A 23,587-nucleotide genomic window follows, 5' to 3' on the forward strand; every position below is an offset into this window, starting at 1 on the left:
TAGTCTTGAAACCCCCTCAGGAAAAGACACCTTATCTATGCCCCTCATGATTGTATGAACATCTAGAAGGCCAACCCTCAACTTCCTCTATTCCAGTGAAAAATATCCCAGCCTCTCCCCATAACTCAAACCTTCCAATCCAACCAACATGCTGGTACATCTTTTCTGAACCCTATATTAGCTATTAATGAAACAAAAATACATGGAAATAAGGAAATCCCTGCTCATTAATGAGATTCAGAATTCATCTTTTAAACTTTTCAGAAATTTGTTTCTCTATGTTAAGAATCAGATTTTTCCATTCCACCAGCAGCAAATCAATTCACGTTAAACACCATTAACAAAGTTCAAAGAAGGAATGGAAAACAAAAGCAATAGAGATCAATTAACTTTAAAATTTAAAAAGCTACATTGCAGTGCTAACCTGGATTCTGATCAGTTTTTATTTACTGGATATTCACTTAAATTGAAGGTTTACATGTCTTACCTCCATGGGATACTGTTCCCCATCTATTGTATGCTCTGACCCAGGATCAGTCTCTGTTCCCCAATGATAATGGAACTGTGCTGCTTTGTATGTATACGGAAGGTTTCCACCTTTGATGGTAATGTCTCCGTTTAATGTCACAGTAACTATACATAAGAAGCAATAACGGCAAAATTAATGGAAAGTCAACGAAAATTAGAATTGACAACTGAACACTAGTCTTTGCTAAAGTTCTTCAACTTCCCCAACACCTTTCATCCCGATCTCAAATTGACCTGGATCACCTCAGACACCTACCTCCCCTTCCTGGACCTCTCCACTTCCACCTCTGGTGACCGACTAATCACACACATCTACTTCAAGCCCACCAACTCCCACAGCTACCTAGACTAACCTCCTCCCGCCCTATCTCCTGTAAAAACACCATCCCTTATTCCCAATTCTTCGCCTCTGCCACATCTGTTCCCAGGATGACCAATTCCACCTTAGAAAATCCCAGATGGCTTCCTTCTTCCAAGATTGCAATTTCCCCTCCCACGTGGTCGATGATGCCCTCCAGCGCATCTCCTCCACTTCCCGCACCACCGCCCTTGAACCCTACCCCTCCCAATGCAACAAGGACAGAACTCCCATGGTCCTCACCTTCAACCCCATCAACCTCCGCATTCATCACATCATCCTCTGCCACCTACAAATGGACCCCACCACCAGAGATATATTTCCATCCCCACCCCTAACAGCGTACCGGAGAGACCATTCGCTCCACAACTCTCTCGTCAGGTTCACGCCCCCCACCAGCCCACGCCTCACTCCCAGCATCGCAGGAAGTGCAAAACCTGCGCCCACACCACTCCCCTCACCTCCATCCAAGGCCGTAAGGGATCCTTCCACATCCGACAGAAATTTAACTGTACCTCCACTAATGTCATCTCTGCATCCATTGCACCCGATGTGGTCTCCTCTACATCAGGGAAATAGGAGGCCTACTTGCCATTCATTTCAGAGAACATCTCTGGGACACCCACACCCACCAAGACCACTGCCCTGTGGCTGAATAATTCAAGTCCCCTTCCTACTCTGTCAAGGACATGAAGGTCCTGGGCCTCCTCCATCACCAAACCGTTGCCACCCAAAGCCTGGAGAAAGAACGGCCTCATATTCCCTGCAACCACACGGGATAAATGTAGATTTTAACATTTTCCTCATTTCCTCTCCACTTGTATTATCTCAGTCCCAACTCGGCACCACCCTCCTCACCTGTCCATCAGCTTTCCCATTTATCCGCTCCACCCCCCCCTCTCCAAACTATCATCTCCTCCCTCACCTGCACCTACCTATTGCGTTCTCAGCTGTCTTTACCCTACCCCACCCCCACCCATTTATCTCTCAGCCCCCTGGCCCACAAGCCTCATTCCTGATGAAAGACTTATGCCTGAAACATCAATTCTCCTGCTCCTCAGATGCTGCCTGGCCTGGTGTGCCTTTCCAGCACTGCACTCTCAACTCTGATTTCCAGCATCTGCAGTCCTCACTTTCTCCTACTGTGTTTCATGTCTGTTGTTTACAGGAATAGGAGTCTGAAAGAGTTAGTATTGAGAAGTGCATTAAGCACCACCCAATATGATGACATCACAATCTCTGGCAGGGGAGTAGTTTTCGACTTCAAAAGAGTCAGACCTAATATCAATATCACCTTCATTGTCACGAAGCCTATGTCTATCACACTAGAGTAATTTAGAGCTAGTGTGGCATTCTGTTTAAGGCAACAGTTTCTTCTTGTTAGACTGTAAAGTGTTTATCCTCTGCCACACTTGATGAAGCAGGACCTCTAGATCTTTTCCAGTAAAGGATATTGGCAGAAAATCTATCCAATAGATCTTACAACATAGTGAACTTTGACATTTTGCTTTATACACTCAATTCCATCATTAATATAAATCAAAAACAGCAGAAGTCATAATAACAATCTGTAGGGACATCACTGTATACTTTCCTCCAGTCTGATAAAGAACTGTTTTGCATCTACAGTCTACTTTCTCTCCCTTCACCTATTTCATTTTAACTTTCATCATACGAGCTTCATTTTTGCTCTTTTAAGTAGTAGTTTATCAGAACACCTTTTTAAAGTACCTAAACACATCAGTCGTACTACCTTCATTCCCCATTGTCATTTGTTCGAAGAACCAATTAGTTAGCTTCAATCTATTATGAACAAATCATCCTCATTCATGATTAGTCCCTGCAGTACTACCTTATCCTCCACTGTAGCAAACAACAGATGCTGGAATAAATGTGCAGAACTTACCTGTGTGACCATTGTTTGTGATGGGCCAGTTAACCTTCGTGTCAACATGATCATAACCATGAAAGATAAAGGGAGTCAAGTTTTCATCAAATTTAGCCTTCTTGGTCACAATGTTGATGGGAGACTGACTTTTCAGCCCACACATTGCATAATCATTCTTCCAGGTGGCGGGTCCTAAAAGGATGTTACAAATCAGTTAGCCTTGCACAAGGTGTAACAGTGGTTAATGTTAGTATTACTCAGACACATATTCGATCATCACTACATAAGGAAGTTGTAAATTCAAATCCAACTCCAAGATTGAATTACCAAATCTAAGTTGACTCCTCAGTAAAGTAAAGAACATGGAGCCAGACGTGTTGTCTTTTGACAAGATATTAAACTTTCTGGAAATTCAAAGATAAAAGCATGGAATCTAAGTGAACATTTATCAACCCATCTGAAACAGATTTTTTTGGTCATTTATCTCATTGCTATTTGTAGAACTTTGTTCTATACAAACTGGCTCCAGAATTTCCTCCACAACAGTAACTAAATTACTGAAGAGCAGTCTTGGGTATTTAGTACTACTTATTCATTCAAGAAAGTTAGAGAATGGGTTTGCAAGAATAATTGTGAAGGAGGAGTTAGTTAAGAATTGAAAACAAACATTGAGGATTCAAGAAGAGGAAGAAATTGGAACTCAATCATTTGGAACTAGAAATGGAACGGGCAATTGTACAAATGTGAGGGGGCAAAATTCTTTTTACATTTTGATTATTCAAAATCAAATCATTGAACACCCATTAGCTACAGCTTAGAAGATTAAATTCCCAACTAAAATACATGTTAACATTAGCAAAATAGACAAAGATGTACAAAAATGTATAACAATCAATGTCAGTGGTATCACAGAAGCTTTAACATGACTGTGCTGGAGGTAGAATTTTAAATTTTGTTCATTACTGCCTACAGATGACATGATCTTGAATATTACCTTGAAGTCCATTAGCCTGGAAATGACTTGATATATAACCAGTGCATTTTCAGTGAATTCTGAAATGATTCAAATGAGCAACTAGTCTGAGTGTTAACGTCACTCGCGCACAATGAAAGGATATTCCTACATGCGCTATTAGAAGGACCCAAGACTAGGAACCACCTTGGACACTAGGCAGAGTAGAGAAGATTGAAAACTGAGTTGATTTTAATTTGACTAATGCAAATAACTGGTAGAAAGAGAAGTTTTATTGTAGCACAAATTATTTCTACACTGACATTGCTCACAATAATTTCCAGGCTGCCAACACATACCAGAAAACTAGAAAATATATTGAAGAAAATAAATGATTACAACGGGGCGGCACGGTGGCTCAGTGGTTAGCACTGCTGCCTCATAGCACCAGGGGCCCAGGTTTGATTCCATCCTTGGGCGACTGTCTGTGTGGAGTTTGCACATTCCCCCCATGTCTGCGTGGGTTTCCTCCGGGTGGTCCGGTTTCCTCCCACAATCCAAAGATGTGCAGGTCAGGAGAATTGGCTATGCTAAATTTCCCATAGTGTTAGGTGCATTTGTCAGAGGGAAATGAGTCTGGATAGGTTATTCTTCAGAGGGTCAGTGTGGACTGGTTGGGCCGAAGGGCCTGTTTCCACACCGTAAGGAATCTAATCTACACTGCATGTTCAGCCAAACTGAGAAGCCAAGTTGAGTTTGAATTGAACATTCTTATTGTACATCCCAATGATGATAACTTTCCTACAAAGTGTGATTGTTTGTCTTGTAACTTCACAAGATACTTGAATATTAGTAAGATATTTTTATATTTTCTCCTGACTCTGTCATCCATTCAATGAATCACCTACCCTATGTCCCTCAGATTTACTTGTTCTCCAATTATGTGCCTGGTGAAGCATTCCAGGATGTTTTCCAAATTTGAAGGCACTATATAAATGTAATACATTGCTGCTGTAAACAGCTGAAAGGCAGCCTAGAGCTAAAATGCTAATCTGGGTCAACTTGATTGCATTATTGTTAACAAAATCTTGTGACAACACAAAATATACATGAGCCGGAGTTACACAGAGTAAACTTGGAAGAGAAGAAGTGAATCTCAACCTTTGTAGAACTAGTCAAACAGAACACTTTCTAAAATAAAACCAACATTGATGTGCATATCATAACCTTTCATAAAGGCTTCTTCAATTAATGAAATCAAGATTTTGTTTTCATATTCATGAATTTTTGCTTAATTCAAATCAAACAATAGCACCTGACTAAGGGAGCTTTCTAATGTAAACTCGCATCATATAAAATACAGTTCAAACCCTGACATCCCCTTGCCTTGAAGGTGTTATTATCAATTTCCTTACACTATTTGTCTCTTTGTTTTTGAAGCAAAAAAAAATCTAAACATTTCTGGGCAATGTGTTACTGTATATTTTATAACACCCTTAGGCAGGCTACCACCAATAGTTACTTTAAATCCTTACCACAGCTGACGTTCTGAATGTCGTAGCACCACTGACCTGGACAAAAGGAAAACAAAGTTGATTTGTTTCTTTAAAAACCTTAATTAGTTTTGAAAGATTCTATAGCTAATAAACCCAAGACCACAAGCACCCATTTGAAACTTCCACATCTTTACAACAATTTTCATATAAAATGCAATTTCAGGAACATTTCCATTTAATTAAAAAGAAACACACAGAAACTTGTCCATTTATGCTTATTCTTCCATATTTTAAAGAACAGGAGTGTTGTGGTTATTCATTCTTTTTATGAGAATTAAGTTTTATCATTATTTCCCCTAATTAATTTGTTCAGAGATGTTATTACACACCACGGAAGTAGGTGGGACTTGAACTCAGGTCTACCTGGTCTAGGAGTACGCATGCTAACAGAATGCCACAAAAGGGTCCCTCAGATGTTAGAGGCATAATTTCTATATAAAAATACTAACAAAAAAAGCATGAAAGGTTGTATTTACACTCATGGTGTAAAGGGCCAAATGGCCTACCCCTGCATCACTTTCTATGTTTTCTTTGTTGATATAAAGCAGTTTTTTGTTTGAACTGATATTAAGAATTAAGTTCAGAGTTCAGGCTAATTTAACTCTTGGCTGATGCAGCATGAGACTCTTTTAAAAGTTTCACTTCTTTTTTGTCAGTAATCAATTCAGGGTTTAGAGAAATAAAATATCTATTTAAAGTAGTGGGAACTTGCTCAACGAATTAGCTATTCAAGACCTCTACTTAAAAATCCACATGCCAGAGGGATTATTTTATCACCTGTATCAAAAATCTCTCACCATTTTTAAAACCCCTACGAGGTGCCCTCTGATTTTTTTTCTGTTCTAAAAGATAACAGTTCAAGTTTTTCAAAGCTCTCTTCATCACTTAAGTTACTCAACCTTGATATCAGCTTCATAAATCTTTTTGATGCCCTGTCAAATGTATTCCATCTTTTCTAAAACTTCTGTACCCATTTTACTTCATAATGGGCAAGCCAGAATTTTTCAAAAAATACCAAGGATGGCTTTCACCCAGAATTCTTTTCACTCGCACGAAGGCAATGGGCATGTTGCTCCTGCAGATTTCCAAGGCATCTCAAGTCGATACCGTCATCAGTCAAAGCAGGAAAGGATGGTTGCTGCTGAGGCAAGGCACACTCAGGAGGAAACCTTATTTCTTTTTGAGAGAGCAGCTAAAATATAGGTTCCTGTAATCAGACTCTCACAGGGTCTTCCCCCCATGTAACTGCAGCAAAATGCTGGCAAAACACCTAAACAGCCTTAAGCATTCAAATTGCCTGCAAATTTGCATGTCAGTCTGCCTCATGAAAACCTCCCCGGCAGCAGGATGCATCCTGAAGTGGCTTCAGCCCCCAGCCCCCTCCTCCACTCCCACCATCACAAAGAGTCAGCAAAGCTGTGGAAAAGTCCGCCCGAGCTATCAGCAGCACGTTAACAATGTACTGTTTGCCAAATTCCAGACAGTTCCTTTGTTAACTTTCCAGCAAGTAAAGATTGAACCCGGAGAGGTTGGATCTCCCTGTGTTACTTTTATGAGCCATTCCTATCACTGATCAGTTACAACCAGCAGAATTGTCAACTTGTGTTGTTGCAAGATTTACAAGTAATTGTTCAAAGCTTCCCAATTTTAAATGAGGAAATGGTAAGTAACAGGATTCAAAAGATTTATTTCAATCTGAGCCAAAATACAAATGACCCAGCTCTGATTAGCTAGCACTTTTCTAAAAATGTTACGGTCAGGTAATTGTGGGTGTGTCACACATTATACCACACACAACTAGATTGGGTGAAGAATTCTGGATCAGAAGTTCACATTATTTGTAAATTACTACTTTAATCCAGTAACTCTTGCTTTTCTTTTTCTTATGGCCTTTTAGTCCTACCAAGCTCTTCTACTTTTATTGCTTGCTCTTTCAGTTTTTGTGAGTCCATACTCTGCCTACATAGCCATTAAATAATTGCTAATTTGACTTATACTGTATTAAAGGAACATTCTTCCAGATGTCTGCAAAGCAGGCTTGCTCAATATTTCTTGGGGAACAGAAAAAAAAGCTGGATGGTAATGAAAAATGACCAGGCAGCTTTTATAACACAATATCTAGAATAAGCTGCACCAACAAAATAAAGACAGAAAATATAGAAATAAAACAGCTATAATAAAAAAAAACTGGCTTGTTGAGTTTGGCCAAGTTCCCTTATAAACTGGGTCAAGTGTGGTTCCCGCACATGAATACAAACATGGCATTAATTTATAATTTGAAAGTTCAGTTTCTCAAAAGAGGTACTGAATAATGCAAATCAGAAAGAGAATCTCACTCTCCCAGCTTGAAATCGCATCCCTCTGAGGTTTCATACAACTGAGCCTTTCAGCTAACGTGCAGTAATTGAATTCCACAGCACTCTTCAAGAAGTCCTCAATTGTCCACACCAACAAAAAAAAATCCTGTTTTCCTTTTCAAAGGTACGATCAAAATATGAGATAGTGGCATCATGTACATCCCAATCAATAACATATTCAGATGGAAAAAAACTTGATTAAAGTTGCACACACAGATACAAATATGTACACATTCACACACAATGTTAGCTGGCAGTGGTTCTGATAGCTGCAACAAAGAATTGAAAATGATTCTAAATCAAAGTACTCAAGTGTCTAAGCAATTTCTTCCTTACTGTAAAACACAGATCAGCTTGACATAAGAACAATACTTTTGTTGTATGAACTATTTATAACCAAGGACTATCATAGACATGAAAGATAATCTGGCAAACAGTATCAGTTATTAAGGCTATCACACTTTCCATGCTCTAGCTAACTTTCACATTATGTTTGGATTTAGCTGAACACATACATGTGTTGCCTAATTGTTTCAATTTAACTCTAACTCATGCTTTACTATTCATCACTGATCAAAGTAAAGGTGGACAAAAATAGAACTTATGTAGGATTGGCATAGAACATCAAAACTACTTAAACAATTCTCTAATTTATTGTCTGTGCTACGAGAAAAAAGGAAATTTTGAAAGGTCAATCAATCAAGGAACTGATTTTTTCTTCATTTATTCATGGGATGTTCTTTACATCACCATTTATTGCACCAAGTGGATTGCTGTGGGCTCAGGAATCACATGTAGACAAGACAAAGACCTTAGTGAACTGTGTGGGTTTTTACAACAATTGACAGCAATTACATGGTCACCATTAGGCTACTATTCCAAATTTATTTTATTGAAATCAAATTTCACCATCTGCTATGGCAGGATTCAAACACACATCACCAGAACATTAGCTTGAGGTTCTGTATTATCTGGATTAGGGGTGCTGGAAGAGCACAGCAGTTCAGGCAGCATCCAAGGAGCAGCGAAATCGACGTTTCGGGCAAAAGCCTTTCGTCAGGAATAAAGGCAGTGAGCCTGAAGTGTGGAGAGATAAGCGAGAGGAGGATGGGGGTGGGGAGAAAGTAGCATGGACTACAATAGGTGAGTGTGGGAGGGGATGAAGGTGATAGGTCAGCGAGGAGAGGGTGGAGTGAATAGGTGGAAAAGGAGATAGGCAGGTAGGACAAGTCCAGACAAGTCATGGGGACAGTGCTGAGCTGGAAGTTTGGAACTAGGGTGAGGTGGGGGGAAGAGGAAATGAGAAAACTGTTGAAGTCCACATTGATGCCCTGGGGTTGAAGTGTTCCGAGGCGGAAGATGAGGTGTTTTTCCTCCAGGCGTCTGGTGGTGAGGGAGCGGCGGTGAAGGAGGCTCAGGACTTCCATGTCCTCAGCAGAATGGGAGGGGGAGTTGAAATGTTGGGCCATGGGGCGGTGTGGTTGATTGGTGCGGGTGTCTCGGAGATGTTCCCTAAAGCACTCTGCTAGGAGGTGCCCGGTCTCCCCAATGTAGAGGAGACCGCATCGGGAGCAACGGATACAATAAATGATATTAGTGGATGTGCAGGTAAAACTTTGATGGATGTGGAAGGCTCCTTTAGGGCCTTGGATAGAGGTGAGGGAGGAGGTGTGGGCGCAGGTTTTACAGTTCCTGCAGTGGCAGGGGAAGGTGCCAGGGTGGGAGGGTGGGTTACCTCGTTCTGGATTATCAGCCCACTGCCAACACACTGGAAACCACCCCCACCCCCCTCCCCCCACATAGCAATGATTGGAGAGATCTCTCCAATAGATAGTGGAGTGTATAATCAGAATCATGCTATAATCAAATTAGAGTTTAATTATTGTTCATTGTCGTTAGTCAGACAGCTGCTTACTCTCAGTTTTTAACTGCTTAACTTTCCTGTATGTCTTGTTAGGATTTATCTCCATGAAGAAAGATAGTACTTCAGTAGCTCATTCAAGTGATTATTGTTGTGCACAGACAGCACAGATGCAAACACTGAGGACACAGTCCCTATATATATTTGGCATAAGTTATGTCCATCCTTTTGCCCTCCTGAAATCTGAAATTGTCCCTGAAGACATTATCATCTTTTTCTTATATTTGATTTGATTTGATTTATTAGGCTTATAAAATCATGAGGGGCATGGATAGGGTCTTTTTCCCTGGGGTGGGGGAGTCCAGAACTAGAAGATATAGGTGTAGGGTGAGAGGGGAATAATTTAAAGGGATCTAAGAGGCAACTTCTTCACGCAGAGGCTGGTGTGTGTATGGAATGAGCTACCAGAGAAAGTGGTGGAGACTAGTAGAATTACAATATTTAAAAGGCATCTAGAAGGGTGTATGATTAGAAAGGGTTTAGAGGAATATGGGCTAAGTGCTGGCAAATGGGATGAGATTAATTTAAAATATCTGATCGGCATGGACGAGTTGCACTGAAGGGTCTGTTTCCATGCTGTACATCTCTATGACTCTATGTACCAAGATAAGGTGAAAGGTTTTCTGTGCTAACCAGACATATCATACCTTACTCTAGTACACCAGGGTAAACCAACAGAATGCAGAACATAGTGCCATAGCTACAGGGAAGGTGCATAAAAAGATAATTTCTTCAAGCTGGAAGCTTTTAAAGTCTAGCCCTATTCTGCATGCACCAATATCTACAAATAACAATACCTTAATTTATGATGTACTTTTAAATTAATGAAATGTCCCAAAGTGCTTCACAAGTGCATTATAAAACAAAATGACTTGGTCAAAGAGGTAGGTTTTAAGAAGTAACTTAAAGGAGGAATGCAAGCTGAAGAGGCCATGAGATTTAGAGGGATTTTTTTTGTTCATTGGATGTAGGTATCGCTGGTGATTATTGCCCATCCTTAGTTGCTTTTGAGAAGCCAGTAATAAGCAGCCTTCCTAAAACACCACAGTGCATTTAGTGCAGGTAAACACACAATGCCATTAGGAAGGAATCATCAGAATTTCACCCAATGACAGTGAAGGAATGGCAATATATTTCCAAGTCAGGATTGTGTGCGGCTTGGAGAGGAATAGCAGGTGGTAGTGGTGTTCCAATGTAACTGCTGTTCTTCTCTTTCTAGTGATTCGAGGTTTGGAAGATACTGTCTACGGAGCTTTGGTGTATTTCTGCAATGCATCTAATTAGCATTGGTGATAGAGGGAGTACTGTGTGGACACAGAATCAATCAAGCAGTCTGATTTGTCCTGGACGGTGTCAAGCTTCTTGAGTATTATTGGAGATAAGTTAGGAGTATTCCAACCTATTAATGATTTATGGCTTGTAGATAATGGACAGTCTTTGGGGAGGCAGGAGGAGGAGTTACTCATCTCTGACCTCATAGCCATGCTCTCATAGCCATTTAAGTTAGAATTCAGTTCAGTTTCTGGTCAATGGTAACTGTATGGATGCTGATACTGAGGGTGTGGGGGAATTCCGCAATGCTAATGTGAGGCTGTGATACTTAAATCCTCTCTTGCTCGAGGGGGTCATTGTCTGACAGTCGTGTAGCTCGAACAGCACTTGCTATTTGTCAACCCAAACCTGGATATTGTCCAGGCCTTGCTGGTGTACTTGAGGAGTCACAAACAGTGCTGAATTTTATGTAATCAACAGACATTCCCACTTTGATGGATGGATGGTCATTGATGAAGCTGCTGAAGATGTTAGGGCTTAGGACACCTCCTGAGGGCATTAGTGAAATAGATGGGCATTCATGTTAATAGACAATCATCATCATTAGACATTTAATTTCAGATCTTTACAGATTTAAAATGTCAGCATCTGCCATCGTGGGATTTGAACTCCAGACCATTACCTGGATCTCTAGATTACGAAACAAAAACCACAATTGCTGGAGAAACTCAGCAGGGCCAGCAGCATCTGTGGAGAGAAAGTAGAGTTAATGTTTCAAGTCCAGTGACCCTCCCTCACAACTTCAGAGATGTGCAGGGACGAGGTTATAAAAACAAGAATGAAGAGGAGACTGTGCTCACCTGGGAGCCTGGGTAAGTCAGTGAGCACACGGGTGATGAGTGAACAGGATTTTATATGAGGACACAGTTAAAATATTGGATGACCTCAATTTGATAAGAGGTTAGAATATGGGAGGGGATTGTCAGAGGTCAGCCAGGATCATGTCAGAGTAGTTTAGACCAGAGGTAATATAGGCACACTAAAAAGGCACAGAATAGGACGGGGTGAAATCAGAAAACATCACACTTGCTTTTTTTTCAGCTGAAGAAATTGAACAGCAGTTAGGATCTGAAATCCTCAGTGATTTTCCCTCTCCCTTACTCACTCCTCAGACCAATGGTAATGCCCATCTTAGTCTCTTTCTGGGTCCAGGATACCATTTCAATATGTTCCTTTATGTACCTCCTTTGCATAATGTAACTATTATTTTATTCACTGCTGCTTCATTTTACATTGGGGTTCTGTACCTTCAAGATGCACCCATAGACATTCTGCCAATTTTCAGTTGCTGTCAGCAATATACTAACCTTTTCTGAAACATGACACCCTTCCTTTCCTTTATTATCCTTCCTAAAGGAAAGAAAACCTGAAGGTGTGTTGGCCAATCACAACCATCCCCTCCCAATACCCTACTTTTCTTTACCAAAGCAAAATACTACAAATACTAGAGATCGGAAGTAAAAGCAGAAAATGCTGAAGAAATGCACCAGATCTGGCAGTACCTGTGGAGAAATAAACTGAGTTGATGTTAACTCTTAACAATATGACTGTTCTTGTGACCGAAGAAGACTCTCCTTAGTTCCAAAGAATTGCCAAATTGGATTTAAAATGTTAACTCTTTCTCTCCACAGAGGCTACCACACATTTCCTTCAGACAGGTTTCTAGCTACTGTGATATCCAGTAGCTCTCAATTTACCATTACACATCATTTGTATCTCATGTTTTGGGTTCATATTAATTGATCTTAAACATGTGTGTTGGCCTCCTTCTCTCTGTGTTGTAATCAGGTGGATCCTTTCTGATAATTGGTTCACAGATTAAATCAATATTTTTCAGCCAACTGGTCAGGCAGATTAGCAGCAACATTAAATAACCATGAGCAAGCAATGTGAAGTCACTTGTGCTGGTAGGGCTCCTGGTGTTTACTGATTGTCACATTTAGTGAGCTACAGGAAGTGGAAACAATAATGCAGAATGCCCTGCTGTAATGTCTGTGTGCCTTCGTATTTTCAAAGTAAATGTTCAGTTCTTTGCCAAGCTAGCAGCAAAAGTCTTGTCAAAACTAAATGCAGCCTAAATCATAAAGATGGTTGTATTCAAATTGTGCAACCCTGGAAGAACCTACCTTTGATTTGTACCAGCTAAATTTGATGTCAGCTTTAGCATTTTTATTGATGGTAGGTTATCAAAGGGGCTATAAAGGGGAAATAGATCTTTGGTCTTCCCAGAACAGACACCCTCCACCTCGGCTCATTGTGATGGAATTTGACATTGAACAATTGATCTTTGTCTACATTCCTTGGAATTCCAATTTATGCTTTTGCTTAAAGCTTATTTTGCAAAATCCCTGTCCCTTGTCCTGTCCAATGCATGGCTAAAGATTCACAATGCGTCTCAGTTCTTGTATAACAGAGCTGTTCTGTGGTTTATACTGTTTATTCTGCCCAAACTGCAGGAAATGTTTGCCAATCCTCAAATAACTGTGCATTCAGAATTGCTCAAAAGTCATATTCATTCTAATTTGAGATGTCAGCTTTGGCTCAATGGCATCACTGTTGGTTCTGAGTCAAAGGGTTATGGGTTTATTCCAGAGACTCAAACACTGATTGAGGCTGACACTTCAGCGTAATACTGATGGGTTTGCGTATTTCAGATCAGACATTAAACTGAAGCCACATCTGTCCTGCAACATCACTGTAAAAGAATCCATTATGTTACTTTGCACAGAATTTGAAGAGCAGAGGAGTTTACTCCAGTGGCCTGGACAATATTTATCTTTCAAACAACATCAGTAAAAAAAAGATGATTGACTCATTTTCTCAATGATGTTTGAGAGATCTTATTGCTCAAATTGGCTGTCAACATTTCCATCATTATAACTATGACTAGACTTCAAATGTCTTTAACTGCGATACAGGGCGTTGGAATGTCCAGAAAGCATTAAAAATTCTAGTTCTTTTTTCTTTTTTAAACAAGATTTCTCTTGAAATTATTCTTGGAGAGGGTGCATATAATATCATATTGTTTATACTACCACAGTGCTGAAGTTTAAATAATATGGCCTGAAACTCAGACAGTTAGTTAGTTATCTGAACCTACAAGAACTCGGAGAAATACTGTAGGAATTTAACAGAAAGATTCTTTTACTCTGGCCAGACCCCAGCATCAAATAGCCACTACAAATGTCAGAGTGACCTGTAACATTGAAAATTAACATTTAGACAAGAGAAAGAGGGAGGGGGCACTTTTTAACCGTTCATAAATAGATAAGAAAAATGTCCTTGCAAATATTTATATGAATGAAAACTCACGACAACCTATAAATCAAAGTAAATCTACAAAAATAATTCAGAAACACGATCTGAAAATGATCCCCATAATTCAGATATATTCAATAAAGAAAGACTCCCAGAGAAATTGATGGTAAAAATTAGATCAATTAAACAGAATAAGACTTGCACAGAATTTGAAGCACAAAAACAAACAGTTCAGCCTAAAACTTCTATACCACAGGGTGACCATCCTATGCACTTCCTCCCAGCATGGCAATAAAATTTCAGCTGCTTTAAGCCCCTCATTTATTTTCCACCTTCCCGTTAAATGTATTTATGCTATTTGCTGCAACCATGATATGGTATCAAGTTTCAAATTCCCACCACTGACTTAGTAAAAAGCTCTTTTTCTTGAATTACTTATTATGTTTATTCGTTTGCACACAATGGCCCCTTGTACTCCTGTACAAGGGAAAAGATCTTTTCTATGTCTACCCTATCAAATCACTTCAGAGTTTTATAAACTTCTGAATCAAAGCTCAAGATTGAGGAAACAGGACAAACTGATCTCACAATTTTTTAAAAAGGCAGAAAGCAAATGGAAAAAACAGGAAAGAGAGTCTACAGATTCCAATAAAAAGTAGCCATTACCAGGTATAACAGAATGGATTACAGAGGAGAGATTAGCAGCGATGATCAAAAGAGGAACACTGAAGTTTCAAGAAATTGTAAAGAAAATACAACTAGCCAGATCTAGAGAGAAATGGTTAATGAGATGTGTGAGGAAGTATTGGAGCTGGAAATAAATTACAAAATGAGAATTATGTGCCACAAGGTGACAATCTTCGACAGAAAGAAAGGGTTGACAACAGATAGCACAACAGATAACGATGATATTTTATTGTTTAGAAGGGGCACAGGAGCAAAAATATGGATGGAATATTCAATGATTTAATTGCAGAATAATCTAAATTGAGAGAATCCTGAAGACAGAGAGGCAAATTAAAATACTGAACATTACGATAACAGAGATATATATAATGCTATGGAAACTGATGAGCATGAGAAAAGATCTAGGCATATGTAAAGTAACCTAGAACACTTAAAACCCCTTGGAGAGACAGAATAGCATAAGAAATGTGATCAAATTTATGGCAGACGACCTGAGATAATCATTCTTCAGTAAGATGGCCAAGATACCTTAAGCAACGAATCGTAATCATTTTAAATTTAAGCTTAATGAGTCATCTTTGAAAGTGATCTTGAACATTATAATTGAAAGAAAGAGTAGTGTATGTGAAGCAGAAATTGGTGGAATAGGCTGAACTTAAACCTAGAAATAGGAACAACAGTATCAATATTTAACCCAAGAACAAACTTTGATAAATATCTAGGAGTAAACAAAAACATTTACATGTGCTTCATTGATTATGAAAAAGTGTTTGATGCTGTTTATCACTAAAAAGGTAATAGATGTGTTTCTGAAACCTAATATTGATATTGCAAAGATGTAAGATTTTTCCTTGGCATATATTGGGACCACATACTGAGTATCAAGCTAGAAGGTGGACAATCTAACGTTTCAAGTGAAGTGAGCAGTACAACATAGCTGCATGTTGTCACTCAAAGTCTTAAATCTGGACACAACAAACATTCAGGGCAACAAAAATATTTCCAGGGGTTAAAACTAGAGAAAAGAACGTGACAAGCTTGCAATATACCAATATTCAGAGCTTGTGGAATCAGAAGTTGCCTTGAAAGATATCCAAGAGTAAATGAAATGTAAAATTAAGAGTGTGGACTGAGCATGAATACCAAAAAGATTAAAAGCAACAGTTAGAAGGAATAGATTAGAAGTAACTAAAGCACCCACTGAAACAAGAAGGTACTTTTGTCTGTTTCGGACACGTAACAACAGAAGGTGGCAAATGGAATGCCAAAATTAGGAGTAGGATGAAGATAACCAGAAGTAATATTGTGAAGGTGAAGGATGTGTTAACAACAAGAAATTTCAAGATTGTAACAGGGAGAAAAATGTTACATTTTAACTACTTTCCAGTAAGCCTCAGCAACCTGAGCAATAATTGAAGATCTGGAGAAGAAAAAGGACTTTGAAATATGGATATTAAGACAATTAATTAAAATTCTGTAAGTAAAACAAAGACATACTTGAAATTACAAGAGATAGAAAAGAACCATAAAGAGTGATAGCCAGAAAGCATCAGTACTTCAGCTATTGAATCAGGGCTGAAGATTTACAGAGATCTCTTCTAGATGGCAGAGTGGAAGGCAGCAGAGACAAAGGTCAACCAGAGTGTAATTTGATGGTATGTGTCACAAAGCAGTTGCAGATCATCCACAGTGAATGTGAGAGTGATGCAGGACAGAGGAGTATGGCATCATGACAGCACAATCCTCTTGGTATAATAGTTCCAAGTAGCAACAGCAGAACTCAGGCCTGTTCAACCTTTATTGACAGTTTTACAATTGGGAGAAAGTGAGGACTGCAGATGCTGGAGATCAGAGCTGAAAAATGTGTTGCTGGAAAAGCGCAGCAGGTCAGGCAGCATCAAAGGAGCAGGAGAATCGACATTTTGGGCATAAGCCCTTCTTCAGGAATGCCTGAAGAAGGGCTTATGCCCGAAACGTCGATTCTCCTGCTCCTTTGATGCTGCCTAACCTGCTGCGCTTTTCCAGCAACACATTTTTCACTTTTACAATTGGAACCAGTGCCATCCTTCAAAAGCATTGTTGAACTTTCTGCAGCACTGCTACAGTAATATGGGTTTTTACATATAATATGGAGACCAGACTGCATACAGGACCCAGCTTTCATTTTTATATATATTTCATTTTATAGCACCTTGTTATACTTCAAAATATTTCACGTATAATTAGAGACTCCATATATCTGAAATATGTGTAGCTTATTTCATTGAGTGCATTAGTGCTAACAGATCCTTGAAACTCAGTGATGCTGAGTGTCAACCATATAACTTTGTCATGGAAATGAAGGTGAACTGCTCTGGATCAGTGTTACACAACTTCTCCAGGTTGGTTCCAGTTGACTGCAATCACTCCATCAGACATGAAGGTGTTCCAACAGTACTAAAGCCCAAAACAAAGTTGGTACAGTCCCACTGCCTCATTATAGGGAAAAACAACTGATGGTGGGTTAATCAGGGGGTCACCATGCCTCAGGTGAGGAGAAAGATTGAGAAGTCCTGGACAATAATCTCAGCCTGGATAGGAACTGAACACGCGCTAAACTCTTCATCACAAGCCAACCATTCAGCCAACTGAGCTAACCTATTCCCAAAAGAACAAAACAGGACAACAAATATTGTTTCGGCTCTAATGTCATCCTGGCGAGCTGCAGATGAGTTAACAAAGATTGAGAACCATGCAACTTCATTGTTGAGTAGGTTTGGTTCCAGGTTTCGCTTAACCCTGCATCCTGATATAGAGATGGAAGACTAAATCAATCCTGGGAAAGTCACAACCTTGGGTTACTGTGGTCAGTGTCAGAACAAAGCCACTAGGCAGCGGGAAATGGGCTGATGGAACTTCTGTTCACCGACATGGATCCCGAGGCATATCCCTCCACACCGTTTGGCTGCTGAAGTGGAGCAGCAAGTGAGAATCTCTGCTGTGAACACGAGAAGTTCTGTCTGCATGGGCCCGCTGCAGAGTCAGGCAACACCGAGCGCGGTGCCAGCAGAACCTGGGCAAGGGTGGGAAGGCAGGAGGCGCTATAGAGTCCAGACTGCAGCAGCCCCTGAAGTCCTGGTAGCTCCAATGCACCGAGCGAGTTACTATCCTGTGTGCAGTTATAGCCACCGTCAGAGCAGATATCTAACACAGTCGCTGTACAGTTTCTTAAAGTGACAAGAAAACTCAACATTTAAAAAATCAGAATCAAAAACAGAAATCACTGGAAAAGCTCAGCAGCCCAGTTCTGAAGAAAGGACACTGGACCCGAAAGGTTAACTCCGATTTCTCTCTACAGAGGCTGCCAGACCTGCTGAGCAATTTCTGTTTTGGTTTCTGCTTTCCAGCATCCTCAGCTCTTTCGTTTTTTTAAAATCGGCTGGTTTAACATGAAGGAATTCGACCAACTGCTTTCTACATTGCCTGTTGGAGGTTACATTTAGGTTGTTCACACACACACACAATGGAACTTAATGATTAAATGCATTATAACTCTTTTGTTAATTCGGTACAAATGCGCAAAATTGTTCAGATAGAAATGTCATCATTATGCTGTATAAGCGCCTGCTGAAGTTATAGGGATATTGAGCTGTTTCTTATTGGGAGCGGGAGATGAGGACCCGACCATATTGAGCTTGACCAGTCGTCTCGCTGTACATCAATATTAAAAACAAACACTGGATGGACAGATCCCAGAGAGAGACTGAACTCGGCGCCAATCCGCAGCCCCGAGCATTCGCAACGATGACCCATGACCAGAGAGAGTTACCCCAGAATGAAATGACCGCTCACTTAAACAGAGCACGTCATGTGGCGGGAAAGTGAGCGGCTCTGAGCTTCGGGATTTCAGTCATCGATTCCCTTTGGTGATTCTCGGCGATCTGAACTCGTACATTAAATCAATGAATCTAAAGTCCCGGAGATAAAAAGAGAAGTTCAAACAGAGAGCGTGATGGGGCCGAGGTGGGGGAGGGAACTAGCACTGGTATTTCAGCCCCAGTGAGGGGGTCAGGAGCTGAGCACATTGAGAGCTGCTCTGCTCTCACTCCGGTTCAGTCCCTGCAGTGAATCTCCCCTGCCCACGCTACTGCAGCACTTCCAGCTTCACCCGAAAATGCTCAGCGCCAGGGCTCCCTCGGTCCCCAACAAAGGTGGCTCCATCTCTCTCCTTCTCTCGCACACACACACACACACAAAATGGGACATTTTGTTTTACAACAAAAAAACACTACGATGGAAACTGTCTCCAACCGAAACATCACCCTGGACCAGAGACTTACCTACTTCCAAACTGGGGAAGGGCAAACAAAAGCTCAGGACCAACAAGACAAGGGAGTACATTCTCTCGCCCCTTTCCCCCTCTCTGCAAGTTCCTCCTGTGCCAAAAGTGAGAGATGCAGTGGATTTGCAGGAACTGAGCGCTGGCTCTTTCTTGGGGCTTTTTAATGTCTGGCCCGGACAGTCAGAGCTGCTACAGGATGCCGAGCTCCTCCCCCTGGATCCACCTCTCAGCAGATTCCCTCCGAATGGAGCCGGCAACAAGGCTCAATGCGGGAGGGGTGAGTGCTCTCAGTTCCGGGTACTGGGGCTACACTGAAGGCATTTCACATTCAGCTCCCCTCCCTCCCCCCGCTGGATGGTCCAGGATTGTGAGTGAGCTCCGGTAGGGGATTGCAAAGGGCGCCTGTTTAAACTAGAGAGCGGGTGTGAGATACAAATTGCATTGGCTTCCACATAGCATTACTCTTTCACAATGAAGAGAGGTCATTAAAAGTTATCTTGATCTGTGAAAATACGTGCAAATCCAAAAGCCATGATCTCAGTGTTTGCTTACAATCCCTGCAGAGGGAGAGGGGCTCGATGGGGTATCAGCTGGAAAATGGAACTGCGCCCGATTGGGAAGACTAACTGTCCATTCTTTGCTGCTTATTCCATTCCCGTCCGGACTCTGACTTCGATACCATAATTGTTGGGTTTCTATACTTTGGGATTTTCCCTTGAAATTTCAGCGAAAAATCTGTCTGATCCAATCAATCGACACAAGTTGAACTTACACACGTGTTTCACTTGGAACAATGAAATAAAATTTAAGACTCAGAATTTTTAAAAAAACTGTTCAAGCACACTTACAGCCCAGGATGGAACATTGTATGCAGACCTACTGAGCCCAGGGACATTGCACCTCGGGACGTTTTTCGGAAGCAACTTGTTCCGAAATGTTCGACACTCCTTGAAGCAGGTGGGACGTGGACCCTAGACCTCCTGGTTTAGAGGTAGGGGCACTAACACTGCAGCCCTTGCCAAGCCTTTCATGTACAACATTTAAACCACTAGACTAAGCGCCTCCGGATTTGAATGACTCCTTCAGCGTGTGAGATTCTATCTGTAGGTGGGAAATGTGAGACAGAATCCAAAGGAAGCTATGGGGAATTATTAATATTCTCGCTAACTGCAGCAGTTCAGCTCTGTGAATTGTGCTGGCAGTAATTAAGTGCAAAACCGCACACTCCCAATCCGATTTCTCATCCTTTCACTTTTTTTAACCTGTGAGATATTGTCGTTAGCGAGGGCTGAATGTCACCAGGAGTGTGTCAGCTAAGTGTTTCCGCATAGGTGTCAGAGGTGAGAGTGAGTTCTGATCTTGGAAGTAGCGTGCTCCAATTAAATACCTTTGTTCAAAAGAGATGTGACGTTACTGAGGTTATCACCCGTATTGGATCCATAAGGAGACAGATCCTCGTTTTATGAGCGGTGTGTTGAGCACTGAGTCGAGAGTGTGGTGCTGGAAAAGCACAGCAGGTCAGGCAGCATCCCAAGGTTGATCATTAGGTAAAAACAATGACTGCAGATGCTGGAAACCAGATTCTGGATTAGTGGTGCTGGAAGAGCACAGCAGTTCAGGCAGCATCCGAGGAGCAGTAAAATCGACGTTTCCGAGTGCTCTTCCAGCACCACTAACCCAGAACAGGGTTGAGTATTGTCGAGCCACGTTTCGTCAAACATCTTCGCTTCGAGTGGGGTATAGAATTGTATTTCATGCCCTTTGTAAGCGGCAGTACCACACAAATGATTAAATGCAAAGCACTGAAAATTAAATGTGATTTTAATTTAACTTACATTGAAGCATTAATTATATTCTTTCAATTACCAGGGTGTTGTAACACAATCACAAGGGGTTTATTAAAACCGCAGTGCGGTCTGTCGTGAGTAACACTTACCCCTATGATTTTCAGAGACATTGTAACATCATATTGATGGAAGCAATTTCTGTGAAATGTTTGAACGTATTTCTAGTGCCTTTGAAACTGGAAAGATTGCAGATATCGCATTATGATTTATAAGCCTACACAGAGCCCAGAGGTTCTGGACCTGTCTGCACTGAAATTCCCCAAACAGACCAGATCAATGTTTGAGTATGGAAACGCGGTTCACCCCCTCAAACGTCTTCAGATGCTCCTTGCCAAAATGCATTTTAACGGGTTAATATACCTCCTGAATTCTCAGGTGAAAGGGAAAGCCCAGCGATTTCTAATGGTGCATGACTGACTTCAAGTGTTATGACATGAATCAGTATCATGTCGATATTAGTCACTGTTCGGATCCATCCAATTCCCGGTTATCGGCCGCTGAACCCCTTCTCCGCGTTGTTGCTGCTAATAGACTTAATTATTCCAATGCAGTCTCAAAATCCTACCATGTCCGTGTCTTAATTCGCACCAAATCCCATTTACCTTTCACTGCTGCTCTCGCTGGCTCGCAGGGCAAATGGTTAAGGTAGGTAAAAACAATGAGGTAAAAACAAGGACTGCAGATGCTGGAAACCAGAGTCTAGATTAGAGTGGCGCTGGAAAAGCACAGCAGGTAGGGCAACATCCGAGGAGCAGGTAAATCGACGTTTCAGGCAAAAGCCCTTCATCAGGAATACAGGCAGAAAGCCTGAAGGGTGGAGAGATAAGTGGGCAAATGGTTAAAGCAAAGCTTCCAAGTTAAAAAAAAAACGTTTACTTTTAGAGCCCTTCCCAGCCTCATCTTCACCCCGTCCCTGCAGCTCCAACCCCGTGAGATTATGGTTTTGTTTAGGATCGCAGATTTTAATCAGCCCCATCATTTGTGCGTTGTGCCTTCAGCTGCCAACACATTGGCTGTCGAAGTCCCTCAGTAAGCCAATCGCAAATACCCCTTTCTCACTTAGCTCCTTTAACCAGAGGCCATACATTTGGTCATCAACCCATACAACCCTTTCGGAGACTGGGTCTCAAATTTTGTTTGTTAGTGATGTCGTGAAGCGCTATTGAGTTAAAAGTGCTATGTAAATGCACATCACTTTGACTACTTGCTGAGGTACCAACTGCATTCTGGTACAGCTCATCCTACTGTTCATTCCCGTGTATTTTCAAACAAACCTGATCACAGATGCTATCACACACAATTGGAGGAGATGGGACCTGAACCCAGGCCTTCTGTCTCAGGTCATCATCACTGCACCAAAGAGCTTCATTCCCCCCACCCCAATATGTTTTAACACACCACCGAAACAGGTGGGAATTGAAAACAAGCCTTCTGTCTGACAGGTAGGAATACAACTGTGGATGTGCTACTGGAGAGTAAGCGCTAGGAAACCTAAGTAAAATCTGTCCTTAACCTTACCTGGCGCTTCTTCCTGTTCTACCACCTCAGACTGGTTAATTCTGCCGACTGTTTTTTTCTGTATGGTTCAGCTACTCACTGGATACATTCCAAGGAGAGCTTGACATTCAATTGAAGCATAGCCACTATCCAGTACCAATGCTGACTTGCTAAAACTATGAAAGGATTGTGTTCTGAAGCATTCAATGCAACCGTGTGTTTCAGAGCTATTATGTCACTTCTTTAAATTCAGAGGCAGTGTTTATGTTGTACACCTGGACTTTCTGAAACGAAGGGAAAACTATTTGTTCACAAACTTTATATACCTGTAGAATAACTTAATTTAGGGTCAGAGTTGATCATTTTATCCAGCACCGCACATGTCACTAAAAATTATAAATTGGAGAGCCACAGTATTGCTTTCATCATTGTCTACAATGTGAAAGGTGTATAAATACTTCCCTCAAGTAACATTTTTTTCGAGTGATTTGATATTTCTCTCTCTCTTCATATTTTATCAACATACGGGTTTAGAATCTAAGTTAACCAAAACCGCTGAAACATCCCGTCTTCAAAAAAAAGTTTTAATTCATGAAATGCACCAATTGATCAGAAATATTTATTTTAAAAGGATAAAATTACGTAGAGAATTTTTTTCGCTGTAATTAGAAGCTCAGTTCCAGTGTTGAGGCGGTTAAACATAACAAAGATACATAGCGACCTCTAGAGACCGATTGTAACTTGGGGTCCAAAACATTTAACAACAATTTTTATACCACTTCTCACACAGTAGACTGTTCTAAAGGGTTTCCACTGCTACTAAGATTGTTTTGCTTGGGAGATTCTTCTTGACAAGATACATAAACAAGAAGCTTTGATTTATTATATCACCTCCAAGTCTTCTCTAACTAAGTAGTAGCAGACAGTATTGCCATTTTAAAGAATGCACAGACTCATGTGTTTCACATATGAACACGAAGCTACATAACGTAGTGCCTTTCCAGATCATGGTGTGTGGTTCTTCACAGCGAATGATGCATTTTTAAAGTAAAGCCATTGCTGTACTATAAAGAAAGTCTGATTAA

At 40.9% G+C, this 23,587-nt stretch overlaps 1 protein-coding gene across 1 annotated transcript in view; it reads right to left on the minus strand.

Moving 5' to 3' along the window:
* The window catches only part of ca4a (carbonic anhydrase IV a), a 37,510-nt gene extending 18,131 nt beyond the window's left edge, over positions 1-19,379 (minus strand). Inside the window, exons 1-4 of the mRNA XM_072589588.1 lie at positions 19,157-19,379; positions 5,262-5,297; positions 2,793-2,966; positions 488-633 (exon numbers count right to left, since the gene is read on the minus strand). Of these exons, the coding sequence (XP_072445689.1) occupies positions 488-633; positions 2,793-2,966; positions 5,262-5,297; positions 19,157-19,217 (417 nt within the window). The 5' untranslated portion in view covers positions 19,218-19,379. The remainder of the gene's footprint in view (positions 1-487; positions 634-2,792; positions 2,967-5,261; positions 5,298-19,156) is intronic.
* Positions 19,380-23,587: the final 4,208 nt, after the last annotated feature.

Source organism: Chiloscyllium punctatum, chromosome 19 (genome assembly GCF_047496795.1).
Source record: "Chiloscyllium punctatum isolate Juve2018m chromosome 19, sChiPun1.3, whole genome shotgun sequence".
NCBI classification, from domain to species: domain Eukaryota; kingdom Metazoa; phylum Chordata; class Chondrichthyes; order Orectolobiformes; family Hemiscylliidae; genus Chiloscyllium; species Chiloscyllium punctatum.